Consider the following 18,672-nt stretch of genomic DNA (forward strand, 5'->3'; position numbering starts at 1 on the left):
TTGGCTTTGTACCTAAGGGTGAACTAAAACTCACAAGTCTTTCCATTTCTAGCAGCCTTGTGCTTTAACCACTACCCCAAACTGGTTCTCATCTTATTGGTAAAATCCAAACAATCTGAAAATCCAGCCATAGAGATTTCAGATGCCATGTAACATCCGTATTTTGTCTTTTAATGGAATCAGAACCTGCATGGCCTTTCCCAGCTAACGACGGTATGTTTTGATGCTCTTGATTGGATTTGTTGGTGTTTGTTGGAATGTTCAGATTCTAATGACTGTGGTGATTTTCTATTGTTTATTTACATTACAACCTCTTTCGAACCGACATTATTATTAACATATTAACATAATATTATATGGACAGTCAGCCAGATGTTCAGACTGGATTCGGCATTTTTTGTCCACCTATCAAGTCATTCCCAAGGACCTGGGATAGGCAGATGTGGATACGTTGAAGTTATCATCACAAGATGTAAGCTGTTCCAAGTAAAACTGTCTTTTGCAGTTGACAGGCGGTGATTTTGCAATGCTTATGGTGTTCAAGTGGTGCTCCACTTTTTTGGGGATTGTGCCCAAGGTGCCTATTATTGTATTGTTGGTACTATCTTTGCTTTCTTCTCCCACATTTGTTCTACTTCTATTTGCAGGTTTTTGTATTTTATTACCTCCTCTAAATGTCTATGGAGATTCTCAGTCATCTAGGTCATGGTTGTCCCAAAGGTACTTTTTCAAGAGGCAAATGGACTTTCTGGTTTTTCTTTGAAGACATTTCACTGCTCATCCAAGAAGCCTCTTCAGTTCTTTACATCTTCAAAGAAAAACCAGAAAATCTAGTTGCCTCTTGAAAAAGCACCTTTGCGTTATCTTCTCTAGTTCTTTCTCTTCTATTTTGCTTCCAGGTACTGCCACAAGTCACATTATTAATCTTATTATTAACAGCAAATTTCTATTTGACATCTCAGGTCCTAAAATCGCTTATATTATTAGGGGCCATGGTATCCATATGCTTTTAAAATGTAATTGATCACACATATTAACACGCCAGTATAAAACTTTGAATACAGGGAGGAAAAATTGGTGAGATACAGGCGACTTCCAAAGCTCATTTGCTCCACTTCCTTCTCAGTTGTTCTTATTTGGGAAGGTTTGATATACCTTTCCACATTTGTAAAAGCCAACCACAAAATGAGATCGAGAAAAAAACTCTACTCTCTTTGATTACATCATCCTATCACTGCAATTCCCCTATAGGTTTACACCACTGGGATGAAAATGATCTAGAAATCATGTCTCCCTGGCCACACAAAAGTTTTCCAACTTGCTTTAATATACATAGAAAACTGTATTATGTGTTCACCAGATAACTTTTATGTTCCTTCATTTTTAAATGACATACTAATATTAAATAACAAATAGTTGGTATATTATTAGAATGAGATGTTATCCTCTCACCTTGTGCTCTTGTTAATATATTCACTCCATTTTTACTGCAGCACTCTGGGAAGCAGCCAAGATTTTGTTAACCATTATTGGAGACCAATAGACAGTGAGAAATAAAAGCCTGAAGCAGCAAATTCCAAAGTTCAGAATGCATTCTTTGTATCAAATTCACACAAAAGGGGGATTACATAATCCAAGTATCAGAAATATTTCAGTTTTAATTTCATACAGGCTGTTATATAATTGATCCCATTCTTGCAGCTGTGTTTATTATATTAAATCATAATTTTTATTATAGAACTCCAAACTGCAATATTGTATTAAATCTAGCTGAGAATAAACCCTGCTGGACTCAACGGTAATTACTTTTGAGTAGAAAGTGAGAATATGAAGAAATTATAATCTTGGATCTTTCTGTGCCAGGTGTACAAATGATATAGCAGAGGGCTAATGATTAGATAATCAGGCAGTGGTTTGGCTTTGAATTAATTGGTATATATCCTGTGAGACATGTGTTTTTGAGTTTTATTTTGTTTTTTTTTTAAAAAGCTTGGTTGTATGAGGAAAAAAATAAAAATGAAGAGGTAGGGAAAATTCTATGGCAGGGAAGGTGTTTTTACTTCTTGAATTCCCATAAAATATAATCAATTTAAAAAGCATTGCCTAAAGTTCTGCTACCTAATCACATGTTTTAACAAATTAAAACAAGGATATAGTTCTGACAATTGAAGCAATAACTCATGCAGAGTTGAAATGGAAAAACTTTTTAAGGGTGAGCAAGAATATAGTTAGCTAATCCTTTTACCCCACAGAATCTGTTGGAAGGACAGGGCACTACATCATCCAGTGATGCAACAGGCAACCATTTCAATTAGTCCTTTCCATTCCGAAGTAAATTTCAGGAATGCTGAGAGCTAGCAGTAGGAATTAACAGCACGTCAGCCCTGCTGATATACAGTATTCCTGGTTACACAGTAATACAAATTACATAGTCTGTCGAAAGAAATAATGACTTAAAATGGTTTGTAACTCTGTAATTATTTAGAACTTATTTTCCAAAACGGCTGAGAAATAAAAACACTCAGCAACGACTTGATCTTTACAGTAAACAAAATTAAGAATTCTGAAAATTCATGAGATACAGGATTATCTGAATCTAAGATTGTTGTGTAATCCAAGTAGGAACAAAAGTTACAAGCGGGGACTTTGATTGTCTCTGGTCTTTCCAATATTGGTAATAGCATATACAGTACTATATTTCTACAAAGTAAAACAGTCCCATTCATACGTGGGCTGGATGCAGAGTTAGGTAAAAGATTCCTCCAGGTTCTTGATCGGTTAAACAACACAAGTAATTGCTAAGAAATGAATGAATTCAGATTCTCGCATTCACATTCATAAGATAAGAGATGAGATAAACCATGCAAATAGCACATTGAAAACAGAAGGAGAAAGGAATATTAGATATGCTTACTGGGTTGAATTATTTATAAAAATAATAAAGGCATGATATAAATAAATAAGTAGTGAAATGAGACTCTGGAAGAACATCAAAGGGTGCCAAAAGTTTTCTCTTCTTGTGGTTGTCGTTTCTCTTCTAGGAATCGGATTACATACTGCAGCAGAAAGACAGTGGGACCAAATAGAAGATTAAGCATGAAAACGGACGCTAAACAGAAGCAAAGCAGAATGAGTCTCCAGAGTGGAATGGGACAATTTGCCTCAGCCAACTCACTGTGGCCAACTCACAACTGCCAACTCGCCGAGGGACAACTCACCGCACCTAACTCGCCATGGAACAACTTACCGCGGAACAATTGAACAATTCAGTTCAATTATTTAAAATATATTTTAATTTTTGTCATTCATATTTCATTTTCTCCCCCCTTTGGCATCCTTTCTTTAATGATGCTATTCAACCGTTTCCTTGATTTAGTTGTCCTGCAGCGAGTTATCCCGTGGTGAGTTGGCCATGGCAAATTGTCACAGGCCCCTCCAGAGCATCCCAACGCAAGACACCCTCAGACTTAAAACTGAAGTAAGTACACGTACTCCTCGAGTTACAACCACAATTGAGCCCAACATTTACGATGCTAAGTGAAACATTTGTTAAGTGAGTTTGCCCCATTTTACGACTTTTCTTGCCACCGTTAAGCGAACCATTGCCTTTGTTAAGTCAATAACACAATGGATAAATCAATCTGGCACCCTCATTGACTTTGCTTGTCAGAAGGCTACGGAAGCTGAATGCATGACCCCCAGAAGCCTGCAACCAGTTGCCAAGCGTCCGAATTTTGATCATGTTAATAATGGGGGGGGGGGAATGCAGGAACGGTCGTTAAGCGTGAAAAACTCGCTTTTTTCAGTGCCGTTGTAACTTTGAACAGTCACTAAATGAATTGCAAGCCTGTGTGTGTACAATACGGGTGTGGGTGATGAAGAGGTAGAAACGCCTCCGGCAACCGGCAGAGGTCGCTACTCAACGCTCTTTTCGTCTCCGGGAAAGCGGAGGGGACCCGTTGCAACTACGACTCACGCTCGGGATGTTCAGGCATGCGCTGACGGCGAGGCGTGGGGCTCGGCGGCGGGGCTGCGCTTTCTTTTGGGAGGAGCTAAAGCGGGCGCTCAGCGCTTGAGGCTCTTCCCGGCAACGCGCCGCCTCCGCTGCCCAGAGCCCCGCTGGTGCTGCGGCCGCCTCCGCTCCTTTCCTTTGCCCTGACCGGCCACCTGCCCCTATTGTCCCCGAGCCATGTGATTGGGAGGGTGACCGAGCGCTTTTATTTGCTTAGTCATCCGCTCCGAGGAGGCGACTCGCGGGCGCTTATAGAGACTTCCCGACCGAGCCCGGCGGCCGGTATAGCGGCTCCTCCTCGCCGAAAGAGAGAAGGTTATCCGGGACTCCCAGCATGGGGACCGAAAGCGGCCGGGCGGCCGTCCTGCTGAGACAAGCGCGCACCCTCAACCTGCAAACCGGCAACCTGCTCAACTGGGGCCGCTTGCGGAAGAAATGCCCGGCCACCCCCAGCGAGGAGGTGAGCTTAAAAAAAGAGATGGTTGGTGTGTGTGTTTGTGTGTGTGTATATGTGTGTAGAGGGGGGGGGGAGACAGGCGGCGACTAAGGGGCGTCCCGTGATGCCTTCCCGACGAGACGATGGACGGAGGTGGACTCCGGGTTGCGCGGAATGACATTTGCCTATATTTTGGGGGTTCCCCCCCCCCAATAGCTTCGGGTGAATGCGGATGGATCTAGGGCAAAAAAAAAAAAAAAAAAATCAAACCTCGTGTTGTGATGGATTTCACTGCCGTCCTACATAATAAAGGTGGTTTGGAGGTCCCAGAATGTAGGTTTGTTCCTTTCGCCTAACTGCAGAGCGAGCTAACCGAGTCTCTTTAAGCCTGATCTAGCAAGCCATCTATATAAAACGCTGCTTTGTTAACATATAGGGTATTTTTGCTTGGGCCTTCCCTATCAAAAGTCGCCATGGAAAGAACTCTGGACTTAACTATGACACAAAAAGTCATGTAAGGACAGTCAGGTAGAGTTCAAAGGTAAGGAACAAGCTACAAAATTGCTGTAAAGCCTAAAACGCTTAAAAAATCGGGATATGAATGAAGTTTTTTTTTTTAAAAAAAATCAAACTCCATCATTCAAGTGATGAATAAAATATACTGTATACAGATTATAATAATTATATGTATGTTGACTTGGTTGTGTAATAGATGTATACAAACTTTCCAAAGGTCTGACTCTGGTATCTGTCAGAATAATTGACTTTGAATGGATTGAAGTAAAACTTTGTGGCACCACAAAGATTAACATGTATTATGGCATAAATGTTTGAAGAACAGGGTCCAGGTTCATAAAGTGTTATACTAATTACAGGACTTTGGAATGTGTACTTGTCTCTACATAGACATGAGTGTTTGTGGACATAAACAGTAGCCATAAAAATATAGCAATAGTAAGGAATATAGTAGTAGTACAGTAGTAATAAACTTATTAACAGCATTCATCCATTGTATGGTTGTAGAGCTGATTGCATGGGGTGTAATTAAAAAGTTTATCCCTGTTCAGGTCTCGAGATAAAGCTGAACCTCTTGTTAAACCATAGTGGGGTATTCCATATTGCAGCCTCCACTCTTTTGCTCCTTCCTGCTAGGGAAAAATGTTCCCAGATATTTGAGGTTGTAAATAAATATTTAAATGTTGCTGTACTATTGTTAGAAGAGATACAGAGGCTTGGCTTTTGGCACTGCTGCAGGATACATGGGCAGGGAGAGTTGTAGCATGTTAATGGTAGTTGCTACAGGATGGATAGCTTCAGAAGTGCAACCAACCCATTATTCTTGGGGTATAAATTTTTGTTGCATGTGGAAAACATATAACTTATTCTAATTGGGGATAATAATGCCGTTCCTTTGTTTCTTCTTTTTGGTTTGTCCTATCATAAGTTATATATAATACTGTACACATACACAACGTATCTACTCTATACCATCTACAAATGGTGTATAGGATAGTTTTTTTAACTTTTAAGAAATACATGTTACAACCTGATGAATATTAATTGTGGCGATCTCCGTGTGATTGAGTTTGTGATAAATGGAAATTTTCTATTATTAGGTGGTGCTTTTGTACACTGGCAAAATAGAGTCCACAAAAGTCAACATGTTCCATAACAGAGAGATAAAAGTTATAGTAAAACTTGGGCAGTGCTTCCTGCCCATGAGGTAAGACTACAAAGGTGCCTTTCTGGTAAAGGGAAACGCCTTCAGGAAGAGAAGGTAAAAGAGTATTTTCATCCAGCCACGGAAATAGTGGCATGTTATGGAACATGTAAGGGCCAAATTGTTGATTTGGAATTTTACATTTCAAGCCAGGAATATGAACAGACAAAAGTTTGATAAGCAAGTTATAATGAAGGTTTAAAAAACCTGCCTTAATCTGGGGATTTATAAACATTGCCAAAGATAACTCCTAGCATCATGGCCATAATAATAATAATAATAATAATAATAATAATAATAATAATAATAATAATAATAATAATAATAATAATAATAATAATAATAGGGAAACACAGTTCTCTGCCTTTCTTTTAAGACCCGGGTTAGATTGTTATACTCAAAATAACACCTAAAAAGATAATTTTTTCTGTTTTATTTTTCAGTTTAAAATGTTCTAATATACTTCTATCTTAATATAAAATGAGAGCAGCTTGAACTGTGTAATAGTTTTGTTGCAGCATGTATTTGCTAAATATCTTTGCCTCACCCTGGCTGTAATTGCAGAATGGAATCCTGATATAATGAAAGCAGGAAATCACATTCTAACCCCAGGTCATTTGTGGAAGTATGACCTACTGTGAGATGTTAACACTTGAGGCACTTCGTGTTTTTTTTAACTACCTTAATATGGGATGTAATAGTTAAGAATAAACCTGCAAACAAAATTGGATCAAAGTTACTTTATCAACTATGCTCAAGTATTTTATATTTACTGCAAACTTCCTTTGGCCCAGTATTTAAAACTCATTAATTAAAGTTTGGCTTACTAATCAAGGAATTTTTAAGATACATTTTATAATATGTAGTGATGCGTAAAGGTTTGTGAACCCTTTTACATTTTCAATATTTCTGCATAAATATGACCTTAAACGCAGTCTGCTTTCCATGCAAATCCTAAAACTAAAATAGAATTCAATTAAATGTCTCAAAACCATTGTACTTGTTCATTTGTTTATTGAGGAAAATGATCCAGAGCTATATTACCTGCGTGCCAAATGTATGCAAATTTTGTTTTCAGTAACTGGTAAGCCCCTTTTGGCCAGCAATAACTGCAACTAAACATTTCTGATAAATGTTAATCAGTACTGCACATTGGCTTGGAGAAATTTTAGCCTATTCCTCTTTGTAGAACAGCATGAACTCGGGGGTGTTAGAGGAGTTCCTTGCATGAACTTCCTCCCTCAAGTCCTTTTACAACATTACTATAGGATTAAGCTCGGGAGTTTGATTTGGCCATTTCAAAACATTGGTTTTCTTCTGCTTTAACCTATCTTTGGTCTTACGACTTGTGTGTTTTGGGTCATTATCTTCCTACGTGAGCCAATTTCTCTTGAGTTTCAGATAGATACCCTGACATTTTTCTGTGGAATTTGCTAATAACAATTCCAAATTCATAATTCTGTTAGTGAGTGTCCTGGTCCAGAGGCAGCAAACCATTTTTGGCATACCAGAGGTATTGCCATTACCATGTTTCAAAAATTTGTTCTTATGCTCAAATCTAGTATTTACCTTTTGACAAACCTTAACATTTTACCTTCAAGCCAAAAAAAAGTTCTATCTTAGCCTTATCCGACCACAGAACATTTTCCCAATAGCCTTCTGGCCTATTATACACCATTGTTGTTTATTGGCGGTGTCATGAACACTGATATTAGCTAATACAAGAGAGGCCTTTCATTTCTTAGACAATACTTTTGAGACTTGCACACTTATTGCACACTTCTAATCTTGGCCTGCATATGCAGTCTTTGCGTATGTTTCTTTTTTGGGTGTGTTCTTTCAGTTCATGCAAGCTAGTAATGAATGCTAGATGCTTTGTCCAACTCTTCAAAAGCTAAGTGTAATCCTGGAATTGTTTTAACATGTTGAAACTTCTCAACAGATAACTGTATGAGTGGAAGATTCTCCCAAATTCAATATTTTGAAAAATCACCAGTCCAAACTGGAAGTATTTTCAACAGTTAGGAGAACTATCCATGAACACATTGAGTTCTGTGGGTATTAATGCACATTACTATTTAGAGACTTTGTAAGGCAGTACAGAATGGTTAGACTGGAGCCACACTGTGAAGTGGTCGGCTGTGTAAAGTTGATAAACAAATAGATAAATGCCATGCATTAGAGCCAGTTAAAACAAGGGAGGACACGCGAGCTATAACTCAGAATTCCAGAGGTGTTATTTATTAATTATTTATTTATAATGTAGTTGAATCTTGGTAGAAACCGACAATCAGAGACACAGGTGGGATAGGCAGTATAGAAATGTGAGGAATAAATAAAATAAAAACAAAGAGGAACAGCCTCCAGCCACCTTTAAGTACTATTTATTAGTTTCCTATTAAAGGAACCTACCGAGCCCAAAGTGACATCAATAAATAATAGACAAATGTGCTGTTTAAAATGCATTCTTATTGTCAATTTATCAGTTTGAAGTTTAGGATTTTTATTTATCTATCAAATAATATAGCTGCCTATCTCACCATTGGGAACTCTGGGCAGCAAGCAAGAATTAATAAGAACAATAAATAAAAACAAAAAATTGCAATATTAAAAAAAACCTTATTAAAAAGTGAAAATACAACCCATAAGAGAGGGATGATAAAATACCTCAACAATGGAGCCATCTGAGTAGGTCCCTGTGATACCCCCCCACCCCCACCCTCACCCCCCGGCCTGACAACATAGTGAAAACTTGAGGGCCTTGGGGAATACTATAAAAGAGCTAGTCTCATTTTGGAGGGAAGAATATTCAATAGGGTAGGGCACCACAGCAGAGAAGGCAGGTCTCCTGGGACCCATCAAATGAAGGTCTCACACCTGCATCATACCTTTTTTGCCAGATCTAGTGGGGCAGGCTGGTGTAACCAGGGAACCCTGTTGCATGCCATGAAGGGTTTTAAAGGTTAAAACCAGCACCTTGAATTGGAAGCAAACTGGCAGTCAGTGCAGCTGGCATTGGATGTATTTATGGCACCCGTGAACTGTTCTTTGACAACAGATAATTAGTAGCAAGAAAAGTGATAGGTTTTCCCCTCTTTTAAAAAGAGATATCACAATTCATTTTGGCCTGTGTCTGTCAGCTGAGAAGAGAATTAATAGCTTTAGCTATAATAAATAAACTTAAACTTGTCTTCAGATACTCCACAGTTTGGTGGGATCTAGAAAGGTAAACAAACTACTGTGACTATGGCTAATGAGGTTAAGGTATTATTTTTAAGCAGGAATGCATACTTAATGGGTAAGTTCAAACAGACATTGTGCTTAATCATGATTTACACAATGAAGCTTCTCCAGTTTCTCCAGTATTATAGTGAAGAAGAGATCAAATAATTCCAGTTCCCTAGTTGTTTGCCTTTTGATAAACTCCTGAATTCGATGGAGATTTTAGAAATGTAAGTAGAGTGGTAATAGATCAGGCTGATGGCCAGTTTAGTCTAGTTATACTGTGACACCTATAACTAACCAGATATGTCCAGGAAGTTCACAAGGATGGCCTTAGCGTTGATGATACTTCTTGGGGATAACAATGGAAGAATGTTATAAAAAGCAGCATGCTATCTTTGATTCAGAATATAGTTTCCCAAATGGACAGTTTATTTGCTCCCTTTACTAAAGTCTTCAGTCAAGTTCAGCCTCTTGTAATTTCATAGGTATATTCATGCCATTTTCTTGACAACAGTACCTAAGTGAATTGCCCTTGCTTTTCCCAAGAGCTGATTCCTTTGTTAAGCCCAGAGCCCTGGTATTCCCAAGTGATTACCCATCAAATAGTAAGTAAGTACCATACCTATTTTATGATTACTCACTTTGCTGAGTGCTGCCCCCATTTGGCACTAAAGAGAATATATCCACTTTATTAATAATGCCTATGAGTAACAGTTTAGAAATGTACCATCTACTGCTTGCTCTTATGTTGGTTGTGCTATGTAAATTATGATATCTATAATTCATAACGCTTACATATATGGGCAGAAGGAATAGATGAATACTGGAAAGTTATTTTTACACTGTTTTTTGTTTAATTTATTTCTTACATTGAATAACAGAAACCAAATGTTAATATTGGAATGTTCTTTACAGCTGCGGGATTGCATTCAGAAAACCTTAAATGAATGGAATTCAAAAATCAGCCCTGATCCGATGCAGGTAAGCGATCCTTTCATATTTCTTTAATCAATAAAATTCTTTATTATAAACATTAACCAGCGCAAAGAAATTACAAAACAAGTAAAGATCTTTAGGCCAGACAGTTAAGATTAAATTAAATAAAAGGGTAACTGAAAAGAATATTAGGAACAGAAAATGTCAAGACTAGCAAGTCAGAATAATATAAAAATGAAATCTAAAATTAACATAAGAACTACTAAATAAAACAGTAAAATCAACTGAAGAAGATGTAGGGATTGTTGACTTCTACAAATACACTTCTTACAAACTCAGCAAAAATATTGTTATTAATAAAATAAGAACAAAATAAATTAGAAAAAAAATTATTTAAATAAATAATATTTCACTCACTGGGAATAAGATAATTTGCTTTTAAAAAAAAACAGCTTGTGTAATATAAATCAGTTTTGAATTGTTACTACTTCTAGTCAAGATTTACAAATAAAAAGTACTTCATTAAGGAATATACATGAAAGTATGTCTGTCTTCACCTATCAGCAGTGGGCACCCTGAAGTAAAAATAAAACAAGAAATATCAAGCATTTGCTCCTAGTTGTTTCAAAATTGTTTCAGTGTCTATTGTATGCTTTTTGCATCTATTTTTGAATCATTGAAGATACAATAAGAACATCAAGTCTGTGTGGAACAGGAATTGGCAGTGTTCCACATTTGAAACACTTATGCAGTCTGGATATTTTTTTCCTTATATCTAAACAGGCCAAAGGTTAAATCTGAATAGAATAGAATAGAATAGAATAGAATAGAATAGAATAGAATAGAATAGAATAGAATAGAATTCAATTCAATTCAATTCAATTCAATTCAATTATTTTCTTTTTCTTTTTCTTTTTCTTTTTCTTTTTCTTTTTCTTTTTCTTTTTCTTTTTCTTTTTCTTTTTCTTTTTCTTTTTCTTTTTCTTTTTCTTTTTCTTTTTCTTTTTCTTTTTCTTTTTCTTTATTGGCCAAGCGTGATTGGACAGATAAGGAATTTGTCCTGGTGCATATGCTCTTGGTAGATTCTGGTAGTTTTAAAATATACTAAAGCTGCAAAATTATCAAAATCTGATGATATTTGATAATTTTGGAAAATTAAAATTTGCAGTTAATGGGGAAGTTATAGATTATTTGAAGCATCCATACGTACATGTGAGATTATTTAGTTCCTGTGTGCTCTGTTTTGCCAGTCTGTTGGTATCCCACCCCATCCTCATTTTAAAAAAGCAAACTTGTGAATGGATTTTACGGGTGTTCAAGATCTCTTTGTGTTCATTAAAAAACTCCAGCAACACAAATCTGTAGAAAGTACTTTGAAGCTGAATTATTGGAAGGGGAGATTGCTGCCCATTTACAGTACGGTACACGTGTCTTCAGAACTGAGAATGAACATATGACCTGTAAATGAGATGCATATCAAGATGCAGTGTCTTGCTTTTCCTTACTAATAATGCCAGCCAGTTACTGACTAGGTGGCTCAGTGGCTAAGACACTGAGCTTGTCGATCAGAAAGGTTGGAAGTTCGGCGGTTTGCATTCCTAGTAAAGGTCTCCTGCGTGAGCAGGGGATTGGACTAGATGACCTCCAAGGTCCCTTCCACCTCTGTTACTGTTACAGTTTTACATAAAAGCATAAACAAATTAGAGGTTAGCCCCTCTGGATCAGGGGGATAACCTTAGACCAAGAGGCGTCATAAATTGTTATCTTGGATATCCACTTTGTTTTATAAAAACTGAACATAGAGAGAAAATATATGTTAAAGTGTCATTATGTTTTTTGCAGGTGACAGTGTATTGGAAATGCTTAGCTGCCCCAAAAGGAAAGCTGCTCATGATTATTTATTTCAGGATAAAAATAATATTTAAATATTTATTTCAGGAAATTCCAGACATTATTGACTGTACTCTCCCACAAGCAGTAGAAAAGATTAATTCTGAAGAAAGAGAAGAATTGAAAGTTTCAGGTAAAAATCAGTTTTGTGCTCGATGTTTCAGAAATGTGAATAATCTTTACTTACTTTACTTAACTCGTGTTACTTGTAAACTCCTTGGTTACAGAGCATCAAAACGTGGGATTGAAATGGACATTCATTTGGTGAATAGGAATTCTGTTTAATATAGTTATGTCTAATAATGTGCCTACATACTAGTGGCATTTCTACATTAAATCAAAGCTTAGGGTTACAAAATGAACCTGTGCAAATCATCAGAACTAAATATTATTCAGCCACCCGGAGTCTCTCTGTGAGGGAGATGGGTGGTTTCAGAATTTGATTAAATAAATTAATAAATGATTTTGATAGGTCCTTATTAGTAGGCTGAAAATAATATAAAAATAGGAAAAAAATAACAGACAGTATGCAAAGGAAACTGAAATCAGGAATGGGGGACTTCCAGATGGGAACAATAAATGGAAAAATACAATGGAATTGTATTGAATCAAAAGCTGAATACATGAAACGACAGCCAAAAAGATAAATGCAATAGAAATATAATTTTCAAACTATGAGAAGTAGTAGTTCTGAGTCCCACACTTTCAGAAGAATTTGGAGAAATTGGAACAGGTACAAAAAAGGTTATAAAAAATATCTAATGGTAAGTGCAATTTGACAGCAGAACCAAATATCTTTGGAGATGGTTGGATTCAAAACTTTTTCTCTACCTTTCACTGAAGATGCCAGGAACATTTTTCTTCTTTTACAAAAACTCTGGTAAGCCACTGAAAATATATCCCTTAATACAGTGGTCCCCAACCTTTTTATCGCCGCGGCCCGCTGAGCGCGCGCAGGGGTGGGGGCACGGCCCAGGAGCTTTTGCGCACGGCCCATTGCGCACGGCCCAGGAGCTTTTGCGTACGGCCCAGGAGCCTTTGCGCTGCAGCGTTCATGTCCCCCGGCCGCTGCGCGGCCCGGTGCCAGGTACTCCACGGCCCGGCACCGGTCCGCGGACCGGGGGTTGGGGACCACTGCCTTAATACATCCTTGAGCTTTTATGTTTAGCCAGAAAAACGTGATCTTGCCTTCCTTGTTAACGATCGCCTTTTCATTTTCAGCAAAGCTCTTTGTCACAAGATCAAACTCCTCATCAATCAGAGAAGCAGTCAATATGAGTAAGTTCAAAATCTAAATTTGAGTGATTGCCTAGTTATATTTTGTACATTGTACAATGCTTTTGTAACTAAAACAGGTGACAGATTTATCTCAAGTTTTTTAAAAAAAGACTTTCATGTCCTTTCTGTCCTTGAACTACAGCTGACAAAAAACAAAGATTGTCCTTTTGTTCTAGAGAAGTAAATGCAAGCTTGTGTCACTAAAGGAAACAGACTGTAAACTCGAGTGCTCTTACGGTAAAGTCTTCTGTGCCCCTTGACAATAATTAGGCTTTTATTTTTCTTATAACATGCTAAAATTATTTGAGGCTACTGAGAAAAAAAGCATGAATGTAGAAAGGGGAGAAGTGTATAAGGGAAGGTATGGGTGACATGTTAACTTTTCAGTTAGCTTTGAAAGTAACTTTTTATTTTACAGCTAAATTTCAAAGCCTACTTATAAAATCTAGTTTTTTCCCCTACCCTTCAGTACATTTCCCTCCTTTTTGTATAGATACTTCATTGCAAGTTAAAATGAATTTGCCGGATCTTTACAATTCTGAAGATCTGTAGATTCACAGGCCTATGGTGGCATTTGCAGTCTAAATCACTTTACCATGTATTTTATGACATACTTCTTACAACTGTCAAAAAGCTGTACCTGTATGAATGCTGAAGGAATATACAAATATTATTGGTTTGTGAGTGAATTATACTTGAAGAGCTCCAGATCATTTTGTTCGCCCTCCAGACCATACTGAACTCTCGTAATCGGGATGATATGAATGGAACATTTCAGAATTCTGTTGACTAATCCATTCCTGAATTAATAATTCTGCTAGAGAGTGTATCTTTTGGTTTTGGTTTTATGTTCCTCATCTTTTTTTAAGCAAACTTCATTTTATGTTGCTTTAATTTATAGTTATTTTTATATTTTACCTTTTTTAGATGCATTGCATACAATGGGTGTCAAACTCAATTTCATTGAAGGCCACATCAGGATTGGGTTTGACCTTGGAGGGCCGGGGGCGGGTGGGGGTGGCCCTGGTGGGCGTGACACAGAACCACACCTCCGTAGACATGGTTTTATAAACTTATAAAAATAGGCGTACATTTCTGTGATTTTGGTTTTTTAATACTTACTTAATCTACTTAATCATCTTATGAGAGAGAGAGACCAGATCAAGAAACTGACTCCATAGGAAGACTAGAACTATAAATTATTGACATAGGCTAGTAGCAGAATCCTGCAAGCGTGAAAGATAAAATATTTTACTTTTCCTCTTTTTTATAACCTTCTGAGTCAAGGATGGCCTCCTGCAGTGCTCCAGAGGCACCATTTTGGGCCTGGACAGCCTCCTGGAGCACTCTGAAGGCCCCATTTTGGGCCTGGAAGGCCTCCTGGATGACTCCGGAGGCCCTGTTTTGGGCCTGGAAGGCCTCCTGGACCACCCTGGAGGCCAAAAGCTGTTGCGGGGGGGGGCACCTTCGCCCCATTTTTTCTAGCAGAGGCACTGCGGGCTGGTCCTTTGCTATTTCCAGATCCAGCCTACGGGCCCTGAATTTGACACCCCTGGCATAGAATGTGATATAAAATAAATATAATGGATTGAATAAATGAATTACAGATAAGTTATTTCTGCTTTTTAAAAGTGTGTATAAAATTATTCCTTGTCTAATTTTTTTGCTTTGTTTATTTTTAGCATGTTCAGCTCTTGGTGTTGACCAGTTAGATTCTGTGATCATTTCTCCCCCTCCAACTGAAGATGGAATTAATTTTTCTTTAGAATATTTACAACCTTACTGGACAGAGCTTGAAAACTTAGTCCAGAACAAAAAGATTGTTGCCATAGGGACTTCTGATCTAGATAAAACATTGCTAGAACAGCTGTTCAGGTGGGCACAGGTAAGAAAGAAGCTGCTCATTGTGAATTCAACTCCATTAAAACACAAACTTTATTACATATTGAATATTTCATTTATTTTAGGTGAAACCAAGTAGTAACCAAGTGAATCTTGCTTCCTGTTGTGTAATGCCACCAGATCTGACTTTATTCGCAAAAGAATTTGATATTCAGCTGTTAACTCATAACGACCCAAAAGGTAATGTCACCTTAAGAATCTGAGGATTGCCTTGTTTCAATAAACAAGAACAATTCTATTAATGAATCTGAAGTCTCTGAAGACTTTCTAAAGCCCTCTGACTGTGGGTTGGTAGGATGAAAACAAGGCCTGGAAAACCTTTGAAATTTTTTTTGCTTCCATTACATTGTGTGGGATGGTGGCAAAATACCAATTCATTAAATGAAACAATATATTACATGAGATTATATTTATGATGAGTAGTGTAGAAGAGGATTTTAGTAATTAAAAGCCCCAAAAATGCCTCCGGTGATCTGGTTATTTTCAATTACAGAATTCCAACCTCAGAAGTCTCAGTTGAAGCTGTAGCATCTTGAAAATATCAGCTCGTTACCAAAAATTCTGCCCCAATTTGGGGGTAGGCGAAATAGTATTAATTTTAAACATAGATAAAATATAGATAGTCCTTGATAATAGAGACCAACATTTGTTAGTAAGTGAAACAGTTGTTAAGTGAGCTTTGTCCCATTTTATGACTTTTCTTGCCAGAGTTAAGTGAATCACTGCAATTAAGTTAGTAACATAGTTGATAAGTGAATCTGACTTCCCCATTAACTTTGCTTGTCAAAAATTTGCAAAACGTGATCACATTACCATCATTAATATAAGCTAGTTGCCAAGCATCTGAATTTTGATCATGGGGATGCTGCAGCATTCATAAGTGTGAAAGTCACTTTTTCAGTGCCATTGTAACTTCTAATGGTCACTAAACTAAAGGTTGTGAGTCAAGGATTACCTGTAATAGGCTACCCAATGTGTTCTGAAGTGTGTTTGGGGATATGTGTTTTTTATCAAATAATACTGGTAGTACATATACTAAAATATTATTCTTATAATCTGTTCAACTCTTAGAACTGCTTTGTGAAACAGGTTTCCAGGAAGCTCTTCAGGAAAGCCTCCCAGATTGCCAGGGGCATGAATGGATTCCACTCTGGCTTCTGCGGTATTCAGTCATTGTTAAAAGCAGAGGGATTATCAAATCCAAGGGCTACATCTTGCAAGCTAAAAGGATCCCATCATCTTAACACTGATCTTGACAACTGGCTACTTCAGAGAGACCCTATCTCTACTTCATATTGAACCTAGTAGTTGTTTTTTAATCGACAAAATTATCATAAAACCCAGATTGCATATGGGTTGGTACTCTTGAGCCCATTCTTTCAATTTCATTTACTTTCACATACTATATAGTGATCTGTGTTGAGAACAGTTGGCTCACCTATAACAATATTGTTTTTCATTAAAATTTACTAATTTAGGGATATTGTATGTAATCTTTGGAATATTTTAATGACTAATATAAATTCAAAATCTAGCTAGCTATATTTTGATTGAAGTATTTTTATTTGTAAGGCATAATTGACTTGGTATACTTTATGGCTGCTGAGCTGATGGAAAACTAAATAAACCACATTTTGGTGGAATAAGCAGGTGACTTCACAAGTGGTAAAAATATGTGAAATATTTAATAGAGTCATGAATTTATATTCAGTTCACTACGCCTCAAACATCTTACCAGAGTTTAACTAGCCATGCACAATCTTTGTTATGTTTGTTGTATTCTTCTCTTGGCATATGTTCAGAAGATTTTTTTAAACTCAGAATTATATGGCTCCAGTGAAGAGTAGAACTAACTTTTTAAAAATTGGTTTTGCTGAAGTTAAAACATACTTATATTTTGAAAAAGATAAAAAGTTGTATATATAAATTTCAGCATTGCACTGAGTGTAGCTTCTTAGACGTTTTTAGGAATTCTTAAAAACAACCAGAGGTGCAGATAAATTACTTTGAAGTTTGTGGCTTCTTCAAAATAAATTGATTCAATGGTCTTAAGCACTTAGTTTAATTTAAAAACTGCTGCAGTTAAATGAATATTTTAATTCAGATTATCTCTAAAGAGGTTTGCTTATTGAGATTTCAGTAGTTCAACAATGTACATTTTTGCCATTTTATTGTGTATTTCTGTGTTATTAATGCAAATATGAAAGTTATGTAAGGGATGCAAACTTTACCTGGATTTTAAGATTTTAATTTATAAAGAAAATGTTATAGCTTTACTAAACGTTTTATTATGTTTTTCATACCATATTCACATACTTGGATCCATTCCAACAGGGAAACCTCTTATACTTTATATTAAAATAATTTTGCATTAGATAATTTAGCAGGTGGTGGTGTTTTGAATTCCACAATATATTAAGCATGAAAAAGCATTCTTAATTCAAATTTCAGCCTTTACCAGGAACTAGGTTCTATTGAGCTCATTGAGGTGTTAGTGAATTTTAATGCCATGAGGCCATTTTCAGGTTAGTTGGGAGAAGTCCTTAAAAACTGAGTACATCAACTGAAATCAAATTTATCAGAAAACATTCTGGAGTAAATTTTGATGTGCTGCTTTAAATATATATATATACAGATAAAAAAAGTTACTGAATATACAAAAGAACTTTCGTTTTTGTAAAATTTGGATTGGAATATAAAGTGCATTGAACTGTAGAAAGCAGCTGTTTTCTGTAGTTTGTCAGATGTTAAATTTCTGTAATGAATGAATGTTTTATTAGTTTGCAGTTATTATGGATTAAAAGAAATCTTGATCCAAAAAATGCAGATAACTGTTTGAATCTTAATCAGTTTGGGGAGATAGTTGGGGAGATTCTGTTTTCCTAATTCTCTACTAGTCTTCCATAAGGTCTGCTTGCTGAAAATTTCACATAAAATATAGTTTATTATTACTACTATTTTTGTAATCTGTTTTAAAGTATTTTGTTACCTCAAAAAATGCAATCCACTGTAATGGTGAAAGCAGAACATGTTCCTGGCAGGATTGAGGAAAGGGGATCTTTTTCCAGGCAGAACCTTTTGAGTTAAGTCTCATGGAATAGGTAAAATAACTACTGTACATTGTTTAATTTAAAATGAACTTTGTAATGGCTATGAAGTTTCCATTTGACATTCAGGACATAGCTGGTAGTTTCTAAATCTCCTTTGTTAAGCTTTTTCCAAAAAGGATTTGCAAAAAGGATTTCTTTTTGAAGTAATATTTTCCTTTAAATA

General features: G+C 36.6%; 1 protein-coding gene across 1 annotated transcript; it reads left to right on the forward strand.

The window, feature by feature from the left end:
* The first annotated feature begins 361 nt into the window (after positions 1 to 361).
* Positions 362 to 18,221, forward strand: GCLM (glutamate-cysteine ligase modifier subunit). Its single transcript, XM_034437304.3, has 8 exons — positions 362 to 472; positions 3,042 to 4,472; positions 10,309 to 10,374; positions 12,268 to 12,352; positions 13,441 to 13,497; positions 15,180 to 15,382; positions 15,465 to 15,579; positions 16,471 to 18,221. The coding sequence occupies exons 2-8, from the start codon at positions 4,347 to 4,349 to the stop codon at positions 16,641 to 16,643; spliced, it is 825 nt and encodes a 274-aa protein (XP_034293195.1). The 5' UTR covers positions 362 to 472; positions 3,042 to 4,346; the 3' UTR covers positions 16,644 to 18,221.
* The last annotated feature ends 451 nt before the right edge of the window (positions 18,222 to 18,672 follow it).

Source organism: Pantherophis guttatus, chromosome 3, assembly GCF_059756535.1.
Source record: "Pantherophis guttatus breed Tessera chromosome 3, ASM5975653v1, whole genome shotgun sequence".
NCBI classification, from domain to species: Eukaryota; Metazoa; Chordata; class Lepidosauria; order Squamata; family Colubridae; genus Pantherophis; species Pantherophis guttatus.

Bases quoted from the DNA above. Each gene is read 5' to 3' on its own strand.
- GCLM (XM_034437304.3), top strand. From the start codon at position 4,347: ATGGGGACCGAAAGCGGCCGGGCGGCCGTCCTGCTGAGACAAGCGCGC. The intron at 4,473-10,308 runs GTGAGCTTAAAA...TGTTCTTTACAG, and splicing joins CGGCCACCCCCAGCGAGGAG to CTGCGGGATTGCATTCAGAA. The intron at 10,375-12,267 runs GTAAGCGATCCT...TATTTATTTCAG, and splicing joins TCAGCCCTGATCCGATGCAG to GAAATTCCAGACATTATTGA.